Here is an 11,635-nt window from a genome sequence, read left to right as displayed (position 1 = left end):
GAACTCAAACAGGCAGAGGAAGTCAATGTTTTTTTCCCCCCTCTTCTCCAAAGTGATTTTCACTCTGAAGCACGATGCATCTGATATAAGTGAGAATATCTTACATTTTCTGTCTGAGGGAAGCCGACTGCATTGCGTTCCATTAGTGCTCAGAGAGCCGCAGGGGCCACAGCAGGCTGTAATCACCATGAGAGAGCAGAAGTATGAACTATGTAATTTGGACAGACGTAGGAGCTCAGGCGCTGATGGAAAGACTGCTGGGAAAATTACCATGTGCTTTACAAAATTTCACTTGGAAGAAATACTATCTATTACTACAAACAGAATGGAAAAATCCCTATGATGATACGATTTATTCACCTATGACTAACCAGTGGAACGGAACTAAATACTTTTAATCCATTACAGTTATTAAGCACATTTCAGAAATGTTCTACGTCGTGCTGCACCACATTTATCTGACAGCTGTTTCTAGTTGCTTTGCAGATTGATGGTCATCTTAAACTGCCCAGACAAACGTTAAAATCAGCTCCATCTCAACCAGCTACAACATTATCATGCTGCTAACAGTCAAAATAATCCAGTGAATTAATATGATAATATAATACTCTAAGAGGGGCTATTTTGCTTGAGTACTTTCTCTCTCCACATATAAAGTAAATTTTGCTTGTTGTGATGCTTACATACTTTTACTTACAACTTTTTGTATTTTCACTCTATGGTATTGCTACTTTTCTGAGTAAATTGTTCTTTGGAGCTCTTTATTGGACTTGAAAAGCAATTTCAAAATCAAAGCAGAATGACAAACTGTCTTTACTTCGCTATTGTGTAGATACGGGAATGGAAAGTATTTGATATTTGAAGCGGCTGGCCCTATAGTGTATAAAACCTTTATTTCACGTCACTATATATTTGAAATAGATTTTGCTTCAAACTGTAAACAAATAACATGATACAAATACATCGTTACCAAATGATGTGACACAAGTATTACTGAAAACAAAACGGAAGAATAAGAAGTCAGCCATTTTTCTCCTTATAGACAGAATTTGAACAGGGGACAGTTGCTTTCAGTTTAAATATATGTCTGATGAATACAAGCTGAGTTTTACGGAGACATAGTAGACATAGTAGATATAGTAGGGGAAACCAGGGGCCATTGTAACACATTCAGTTCCTCCAGAAATAAGCTAGAGTACCCTAACTTCTTACATTAAACTGAATATTATAGTCTTGACCTTATTAGTAAAAATACATCACTTGTATTATTAATTGTATTATTAATTTGGGCATATATGTATGTGTGTGTATGTATGTATGTATGTATGTATGTATGTTTGTATAGATAGATAGATAGATAGATAGATAGATAGGTAGATAGATAGATACATAGATGTTTCTCATATCAAAAGATGATTAGTATCTGATTTTAGTTGTGAGTTATGATGATGTTGAACGTTACAATTGGCCCGGGTCCCCCCTATCATAGATGATTGTCTCAGATATAATAACTGTACTTCTGGAGAGGAAGGTACAGGGGGTGGGTGTTGGAGGGGAGCAGAATCACCTCCTGGCTACCCCCCTACCTTCGCCCCTGCGTTTGCATGAAACTTCCTTCATGGACCCCTAGTTGTGAGACTGAACGCCATCTGCAGCTGATGTGGGTTTATGTATGTTTATCTCTGTCCAACAGTGTTGTCGTTAGCTGTCGTTTGACATAATGCTCTGTGAAACTTTAACAAGCCCGCACTGTTCCAGATAGACAGAGGACATCCAGCGTTAAGGAGATTAATTCTTGATCCGTGAAGAACAGGACCTTGAAATTAGCATGCGGTTGCCATGGTGACGGGAGTAATCCAAAGCGCTCCAGAGTGCTGACAGATATTTAGAAAGTTTGTTTTTAAGTGGATACACAACCTCGTGTACCAAAAGACTTAAACACATTTTTTATAAATTAACGGCGAAGAGACTCAAGGGTACAGTAATATGAGCAGGGGGTTGCAGTAAACATCTGCGGAGACGCCCATCGCCTCATAGCGGATACAGATTTATAACGTGTGGAATTTATTGGCTGTTAAAACTCCGTCGAGTCAAGGTTAACACAGCGACCAACAGTCGCACCGTTAAACTACAGACGTGCACCAGTGAATATGAAGAGTCCTGGATACGAGTAACGTGTTTTTGAGGAAAAAACAAAACAAAACAAGACATTCTTCTGATCAGGTAACTTGAAGTACACAGAAATATTTCCTAGTTTACCGCCGCTAACACACTGTTGCAGTAACGTGAACTTGGTTAAATCAGTGGTTAGCTAATTTAGCTTAGGTGACTTTTAGCTAGCAGTTATTCCCGAAAATTATTTAACGCTAGAGTTAGTTATTTAGTTAGATTTAGTTAACGATAGCTTAACTACTTAACGTGTTTTAAAACACAATGAGCGTTTTATTTAACTTAGCTCTAGCTAACTACAACATGTGACTCAGTATTTACAGGCTAGTTCAATATTTAACTAGTTAGCTAATTCAAAACAATAATTAACTAGTGTTCCAAACAGTGTTGCTAAAGTGATTAATTTTAATAAGTCAAACTTCCTGCAATAACGAAAACTAACTTCACCTTAAAATAAACAAAGCAAAAATTATATAAGATAGCTAACTCATAATAATATACTAAATCAAAAACTGACAAACAACTATGTATTTTACACCATGACCATAGAGTTAACGGTAGCTTTGAGTGTACTTATTTTGACATTTTGCAATGATATTTATGGCTAGATATTATCTACAAATATCTTATTAGTTAATTAATTTAATCTTATGTTTGATTAATATGGATGGTCTACTTTGATTTGATTTGATTTATATAACCCAAATACTCAACTTAAGTTTTGAGTGTCATATGTAAAGGGACAGTTCACACAAAATCAAAAATACATATTTTTTCATGTAGGTTCTTAAACTGTGTGTGTGTAAGTAATAAGTTGAATTTTATGTATGTTCTTTATTTTATGAAAATCTATCACAGTGATCTTTATTTCACTTAAGTTAAACATGGAGCCTTTATATTATAGTTGCCTTTCCAATTATTGTGAGGCAAATGGTTGATAAAAAATTGTGTTGATGTGTAAGATAGAATCTTTTTTTGGCTTCTGGACTGGGGCATGCCGGAAAAGATCTGAAAACCACTGATCTAGATTGTTTTGGCGTGAGCTGCAGAATTTTGGAAATATTGGTCGCAGAGATGTCTGCCTTCTCTCCAGTATAATGGAACTAGATGGCATTTGTTTTGTGGTGCTCAAAGCACCAAAAAATACATTTGAAAAATTCAACAGCAATGCCTCTTTCCAGAAATCATAGGCCCACTTACTCAAGATAATTCAAACTGTGTTATGAGCAGTTTGATAAGGACCTATTTTCTTTCTACCAAACTACATCCACCAACTGTATCACAGCGCAAAAGGAAGTGTTTGTCTGCTCACGGACAAGTCTCATGCTTGTGACAACACAGGATATAAACTTTAATGACATCATGCTTGGCTGAGCTGAAAGAAAATAGTTTGTACATCAAACTGCTCACAACAAGGTCTGGATTATCTAGAGTATCTGTGTCATGATTTCTACAAAAAGCTTTCACTTTTGACTCTTAAAATGTTTTTTGTGTGTAAGTGGTTTGTGCAACATTTAGGTCCTCAAATTAAAGATTTTATGGTGTATTTTCAGGTGTCAGAGAGAAAACACACCTCTGAGAAGATGGTGAAAAATAAAAATGTTAGAGGGCGTCTCAGTCGCTCTTCCACATGCAAGGCAAAAAAGGCTGGCTCCCAGATAGCAAGCAGCAAGGAACTTAATCCTCTGGATGGCCCAGCCGGCAGAGACATCCCTGCTGTTTCTCCAGAGGTCCAAACCACTAGCCAAGGTCAGCTGGATTTTCCAGACAGAGTCTACCTGCTGGCGTCAGTCATCTTCCAAAAGATCCACCTGGAGAAGCCTGCTGCCCACCGGTTTGTAAATTATGGCAAAGAGAGAGGGCTCCCATTACCTGAAGTCAAAGATGAGGACATGCAACACACAGCTTATGAGCTGGCCTTTAATACACTTAAATGTAAGTGTGTAAATGACAGGTGAAGTTACTGTTTTTCCCTTTAACTTACCTACCTTTCTTTTTCTCTCAACTTTGCACGTACATTTTTATATAATTGTAGGATAGTATATTTAAAATTGTAATAGTATAAAGAACACATATATATATAAACTGTATATATAAACTTTGAGTTCAGAAAGTTCACTTTTTTATGCAGTCAGAACAACGAAGAAAGATAACAGCTGTCTAGCTGTCAGCGACCCGGTGCCTTGAATCTTTGCATGTATCACATATCAGGATGCAGTGTTTGTAGGAATCGTTTCAGTATCACAAAACATAATATCACGATACTCAAGTGTATCAGTATTTTCTTACAGCCCTATATCCACACACTTTGGGTGACTTTGTAGTGAGGACATCGACATAGGGTGTTCAGCAACTCCTATTTTGATCCATTTCAGGTACATTAGACTGCAAGTAAAACCTATTTGATTCCAGGCAAACAAACAGCCATTTGAAATGAGAACGAATAGCCCTGGGGAAGTTAATTGACGGGTAGAATTGGATATAGATAGATTGATGAAGGGCAAGTAGAAGAGAAAAAAAAAATGCTTGAATGACTGGGGGGAATTCTGTGTGATGCTACAAATCAATTTGGCCCATAATCTGTTATCTGGGACTAGGGTGGGGTCTGGGTGACCGAAGTCACGGGGGTGTGTAATCACCATGGTGATAAGGGATGGGAGGTGACTCGACTGTCAGTGCAGGAAGATGGTTAGAATCGATTTAATGCATTCTCAGTGGAAGGAGAGGTCAGTGCAGCAGGAACAACCTCGTAGATGTGAATGATTCTGTTCCTTCTAACTATCTGTCCGCTGTTCTTGGATAAGCCTTGGGCTTCATGTCCCACTCCAAAATATCCATCATCACAAGCCCCACTACTTTGCTGCAGTAACCTATATTAGTTTTATAGCTCTAGGTCATAGTATTTACATTACCAGAAGAAATCGACTTGACTGCTCAGGATAATAAGAGAGAAATTAAATGAGTAAATCCAGATTTATAATCAAGCAACACTCTGTTGCCCAAGTAAAACATGATCTCAGTTTAGTAAATCCAAGTTTAGTGATGTAAACCTAAATTAAACAGAGATTAAGCAATATGTAAAGTAAGTAAGTAAAAAACTTAAATTAATTTAAAACTTTAATTATCAACTGGAGTGAAAGAAATATGAGATGCATCATAAAACTCAACTGGGTTGAATCTATCCCTTTCTACAAGGAACTTGATTATTTTTCTTAATCCATCTAAAAAAAGCGGCTTTTTTAAAAGTTGAACTTCCTCAAGTGTAAGTTTTAAGTTAATACTTGATCACAGTTTAAATTGGAGTTTGAAGTTTTGGTGCAAGAGAATTAAACTTAATCTTCATTTTGAGTAAAATTTAAAGTTAAAACCATGATTTAATCAGGTTTAAAAATGTTGCAACCCAGCTTTAGACATCTTATTGCTGGACCATTATTTTCATCCATTACCATATTTTCTCCCAAGGAGAGGATGCCTGTATACAGGGATGAGGAATTTTATATTGTTGAAGGCATACAACATGTTAATTCACTCAAGAGGTTGAACTTAAGCTCTACTCAGAGGGAAAAATTTCCTGCTTGAGCTTAGAACAATTACAGTATAGTGCATTTCTTGTTAAATGTAATCTCCTTTTTGTTCAGAGCTTATTTCACAGTCAAATATTTTCTGTCTTATCAATATTTATACAGTTCTTCTATACAGGTCCCATCCTCCATGTCTGGCATTTCTAGAATTAGTTCATTTGTAGAATTTCAGCCAAAGGGATACAACAATAAAGATAACTTAATGAAAAGAGGAGCTACAGAAGTTTTATGATGTGGACCAAGGTCTAAAAGAAAGAAGAAGTAGACAAGGCAATTCTGTATCTGAGGTGAAATCAGTTTCCGTTGCAAAACAAATTGACAGTACATCATTCCTACACAAGAAGAGTGGCTTGGTACATAGTTAATGAAACTTTACTCCTGCTGTAGAGACATGATTGTTCACTTGCCTCGATCACATACGTATTTTGGTCACATGTTAGATCCACTTGCACTGGCTGTGTGGTGAAATTGGGTGCAGATGAAATGACACAGCCTGGAAGCCAATGTTAATCTCTCCTCTTCCTCCTCCTACGAACAGCCTGACTTTTGGTGCAGAAATTGATTTGCTAGTGACACACAACCGTGCTGGCACTTACACACATATGCACACACACACAACACATCTTTCGTGCACTGCCTTGGAATGACTGATCCAAAATTGAGCTGAGGTCAGTTGTTAACCTAAAGAAGAAATGCTTTAGCAGCGAAAAACGCACTGAGCAAAATGCCAATGAGCTCTGGTATTGATCTTGCGATTATAACTCTTATCTGCTTAAAACAAAAAAGTCGCTCAGTAAGCTCCGCATCGGTGGCTGAGGACACAGACTTGTCTGCTGCTGTGATTGTCTGTCAATAACAGAATATGCAGTGTGAGAGTTGGTGATGATGTTTACCCTGGTGTGAATTTGACATTTTACAGACAAAGACAAGGCCGAAGTTGCCTAAATGACAAATAATAGCGGTCAAGTCCTGTCCCTTCTCTGCCTCTCCTCCTTCACTTCATTCTGTCTCTTTTTTGTGTCTTCAGGGTTTTTCTATTTCTTTGACCTCTCTTGTCTCTTTAAAAAGCCTTTTTTCATATCTGAGCGACTGCCCGCATGATCATTGACCTAGAGGCGGTTTATGTCGTCAAGGTTTCATTTCTCGTTGACTCATACTTTGTGTTCTCAGTGGTTGAGGCAAGTGCAGATGTTAAATAATTTCTGGGTGAATTTTTTTAGTAAATGTTTTGTTGACCTTGTTGCTGGCCATGAGTGCCCCCCTCCTCTCCTCCTCCTCCTCCTCCTCCTTTTCTGCTTCCCTCTTTCTTTCCACTGGCTACTCCTCTGAGGATTTCTGCCTCATTGTCCATACTGTCCAACTGGGCTGCCAGACGCCCTTGTCAGATGACTGTGGCTGCTGTATTCTCTGTGTATGACTAGAAAGGTTCTTTGGACCACTTTGTGTTAGGCTGGACTTAGAACATGAGAGAGAAACACTTTTTTTGTACTCTTTTTTTTTTTGTCCTTCACCACGATCAGCACAGCCAGCTTCAGTATGCCTCAGCAAATATGAAATTGTGCAGGTGAATAGTATATAAAATATTTTAGATAAATTAGCCATTTAGTCCAGAGGTGATTGCAGAACTTATGGCTCATACCTTTTTGGCTGGTCCTCTGTTTGATTAATGTGCATTTGTGTGCACTGATGCAGAACATTGTGAGACAAAGACCTGGCTGAAGACCTGGAGCCTGCATTCAGGTCTGGCTCTTTCACTGAGGATTTGTTTGACTACAGTCACCATCAGTCACTGCTCATTGTGTAATACCTGGATGGAGGCCAAACACACACCTCAACACGAGTCTTGTGATGACTAGTGCCTCCTGCGGGTGTAGGAATCATTCCTTGTTAGACTGATTTCAGGCCATTTTTTTTATTTGAGAAATTATTTGTCTGCTGTGTGAAGATGTCTTCTGTAAATGACTTATAGCTGAATTTCTCTGTATTTTACTCAACCTGCTGTGTGTGATTTATAGCATGTGAAGACTATGACCTCTACAGACCAAACCATCATCACCTCAGGGGTCTGTGTGCACTGAATGGTTATCTCTTCAGGGCTTATCTTTAGGGCCTTCTGCAGTAATGGCCTCTATTGTAAACCCTATTGACATCCATCTGTTATAAATTAGACCACTGCTGATGATAGTCATTTGTTTCCTCACTTAAAGATAAGTTGTATTACGTGTACGCATTTATTTGTGTACCTGGCTGTTTGTGTGTGTATATGTGGATATAACTGCGTGCAGATTTTTGTCTTGCTGTCTACCCAGTTTGCATTTTTCTGAGGCCCAGAGAACAGTTTGGCATGATGTGTGGTGTTGTGATAAGTTAACAGTGGTGTCTGTGGTGTCCATGGTGTTGCAGAGGACAAGCTTTGTCCTGGGCTTACCTCCTATTTGTAGTTTAAGAGGTGTGTCTTTCAAGAATAAGAAGAGTGCTGCAGAATGGGGTTTAAAAAAAGTCATATTGTGATTATTTTGACAGATATTGCAATTCAGTATGATTCACAATTAGTGGGAATGATCACTTTTGCATCATAGTTTTCAATTTCACTGAAAAAAAAACAAACTATTAAGATAACGATGATGTGACATTTGTTGAGGTCTGTGGTAGGGTTGGGCCGATGGACGATGGCATTGACCATCGTAATGGGGAACAGTCACTGACCATTGTGACATCATGATTTAAAAGTCTTCTGTCTTTGAGGTTGTGTCCCCTCAGAGCTGCCATTAAGTCATTGCCTAAGTTCAATTTTTGATATGTGGGAGCAAAGATAAAAAGAAGCTGTTGCTGCTGGTTATTGCATGATGTTTCCATGTCCCATTATTTTATTTTCTATTAAACACAACTAAGTTGCAGACATGCAGAGATGAAGACTCTTTTAAACCCAGCAACAATATTATCCACCATCGCAGTGTTTCACTGTGGACAGATGCCAAGTGTGTACTAAAAGAACATGTTTTCTTATATCTGCAGAACAAGATTTGTTGGCCAGACCATCTCTGCACAACTACAGTAAATTGGTATAATACTGTTTTGTCACATTTTGCCTTTATCAAAAAATTGTTACTCCTGGGATTTAGATATTTCCTCGGCCATATTGAGATTTTGATAATATTTCAATTAATTTTGCAGCTCTAAATAAGAATTAGCCAAAAAAGCAACCACATGTGTGATAGACTCCTGCACCTCTTTTACACCTTTTGAGTTATTCCTCTGTGGTAACATAAAGCGGCTTTTTCCAACCTCACTAGAGACACATCACACGCTGGAGAAATTATCCTTTTTTTTTTTACATTTTCAGTGTGTAATGAGCAAACACTGTACCTGCAGAGAGGCTTTGGAAGCAGCTATTCTTAAATCCTAAAATGATAAACTGGATCTCTATCTCACTCATACTGAAAAGGAGAGCCCACTGTTCACAGATGGGGGTGGAAGGGACAAGTCTGTGTGTGTTTTATGTATATTTCAGATAGAAAGCATCCTGTAGGCTGGAGAGACAGTTGCTGCCTTCATGATATGACAGCCAGGTCAGGGAGATGATAAAAGTCTGTAAACGATGCATAGATATCTGATGGGCAGCTCAACTGTCCATATCTGATAGAGAAGGTTAAGTTCAATTGTTTTGCCTCAGAAGAAAAGGACAACTCCTCAAAACCCACCCAATTTACAGGAGAAATATGTAATATATTTACTGTATTAAATCATAAAATGACCATGATATGTCATCAGAGAGCAAGGAAACATGTTAAGTTGAAATACTCGCTACCCTGACATCATCATTGCAGCCGTGTCCTGCTTTGAAATTTCTTTTCTGGGCCAAAATAACTGTTTTTGTTTGCCTGTTTTATGTTAATTAGAATTCAAATTAATGCAGAATGTTCATTAAATGATTATGAGTCATAAGAAATCATTAATAATCTTGTAGAAGACAGTTAAATTGAGCAGTACGCTAAGGCAGTCTGGCGGGCAGTAAGACAGGCAGCCACACAACTTTAAGTCCAGAGAGCTTATTTTCAGAGCAGTGGGCTTTTGTTTTCAGGTTAACAGGCTTCACTTTACATTGGTGGGCAACAGTTATAAAGAGCTGATCAATTTACAGTGTAGGACTTGTCATTGCTTGTTTTTGTCAATTTTCAATGTTGCGTGCATCCTGTGGTGCTCCTGCTATGCTCCTGCTGTGCTCCTGCTGTGCTCCTGCAGTGCTCCTGCAGCCTACAGAGCTTTCCCCAAGTGTTGGGCGGGGGAGGGAACGATTCTCTTCAACCTTAGATCATATATTAATGGGATTTTAACTTATTTAATATATTGTCTATGGCTCCAGCTTGCTATTTAGTTTTTGCATCCACAATTGCTACATATTGCTCTTTTAAGATTTATTATACTGCAAGTATCATGTCTGTAAAGATTCTCAGTCATCCAGGTCATGAAAACCACACTTGAGTTTCTTGAGGAGTTTTCACCTCTCATCTGAGAGTCTTCTACAGTTCTAAGTATCTACAATCAGGGTTTGTATGGTGCTGGAAATCCTTGAAAACACTTAAATATTTATGAGTGTTTTTAAGGTATGATTAGTGCTCTGGATTTGGAAAACGTGCTTGAAACTGCTTAAAATTGTAATTGCATTCATAAACATAAAAAAGGCTAGCTGACTAAAAAGTTGGCTTTTTAGATAATGTTTGATCATGTTTACATACTTTTACTCAAGTAAGGTTTTAAATGCAGGGCTTTTACTTGTAATGGAGTATTTTCACAGTGTGATATTAGTGTTTTTACTGAACTAAATGATGTGACACTTGATCCAGCACAGCTCACCTCTATGATCACTTGGTCCCAGTGTGAGACTGAGTTACTCTGTCACCATGTTCTCCACAGAGAGTTTATCATCCAACTCTGATTGTTGTTGCTTTATGGTGTCGGCTGATCAGGTTCTTTAACTCTGAGCTTCTCTTCTAACGTTCTCCTCTCAAAACACATTGTTTATGGTGACTTCACAGATTTTATGTCTCCATTCTACAGTAGTAGTAGTAGTACTGTACTAATACAGTATATCTGTAACACTGGACGTTGTACAACATCTTAACAGCACATTTTAGGGCATTTTATACATTTTACTCATTAACTACACATTATTGTCATTGCTCATTTAGTATATATATTAAGATTATTTTTTGGACTTTTTGCCTTTATTGTGATAGGACAGCTGAAGATATGACAGGAAAGGGGGCAGAGAGAGAGGGGATGACATGCAGCAAATGGGCTGCAGGCGGGAATCAAACTGGCAGCCGCTGCAGAGGACTGATAGCCTCAGTACATGGTGCGCATGCTCTACCACCTAAGCTGTAGGTGCGTTCCAGTATATAATTTAAAGTAATTAAGTCTTCTTCACTTAATTTTTAGGATGTGGGGAGAGGTGGGGCTGCACCCTAACACCCTCTGTTGACCATCTGTCACTGTTTAAAGTGATGAAGAATTGAGATAGGCATTTTGACTGTATGTATATTAATTTGTATCATGAGTGAACCTTGAAAAATCTTGAAAAGTGCTTGAATTTGACTTAGAAAAAGGTGTAGGAACCCTGTATGATATGAGAATGTAAAAGAAGACAGCGCTGTCCATCAAGTCACCAGTGCATCATTTGAAAGTAACGGGTGTTAAATAAAATAAAGACGGTAACAAGATTCATACAATCACAGTCTAGTCTGGTATGAAGTGTGTGTGTCTGTTATATTTGGTTTCACTGATCATGTTTAGATGTAGCCTGTTTATTACTCCAGATGTCATTAATGTCATCAGACCTTCGATTACACAAACCCACTCACCAGACACAGACAAAATAAATGAAA

General features: G+C 38.1%; 1 protein-coding gene across 1 annotated transcript in view; it reads left to right on the top strand.

Annotated features, from left to right (window-relative positions):
- Window positions 1-1,990: 1,990 nt before the first annotated feature.
- Window positions 1,991-11,635, top strand: part of LOC146326873 (putative methyltransferase NSUN7) — a 29,567-nt gene continuing 19,922 nt past the window's right edge. Inside the window, exons 1-2 of the mRNA XM_084719235.1 lie at window positions 1,991-2,223; window positions 3,723-4,104. Coding sequence (XP_084575361.1) covers window positions 3,753-4,104 — 352 coding nt within the window. The 5' untranslated portion in view covers window positions 1,991-2,223; window positions 3,723-3,752. The remainder of the gene's footprint in view (window positions 2,224-3,722; window positions 4,105-11,635) is intronic.

Source organism: Lutjanus erythropterus, chromosome 5, assembly GCF_056507025.1.
Source record: "Lutjanus erythropterus isolate fLutEry1 chromosome 5, fLutEry1.hap2, whole genome shotgun sequence".
NCBI lineage: Eukaryota > Metazoa > Chordata > Actinopteri > Lutjaniformes > Lutjanidae > Lutjanus > Lutjanus erythropterus.
Note: the sequence above shows the minus strand (reverse complement) of the source record. Positions and strands in the feature narration are given on the sequence as shown.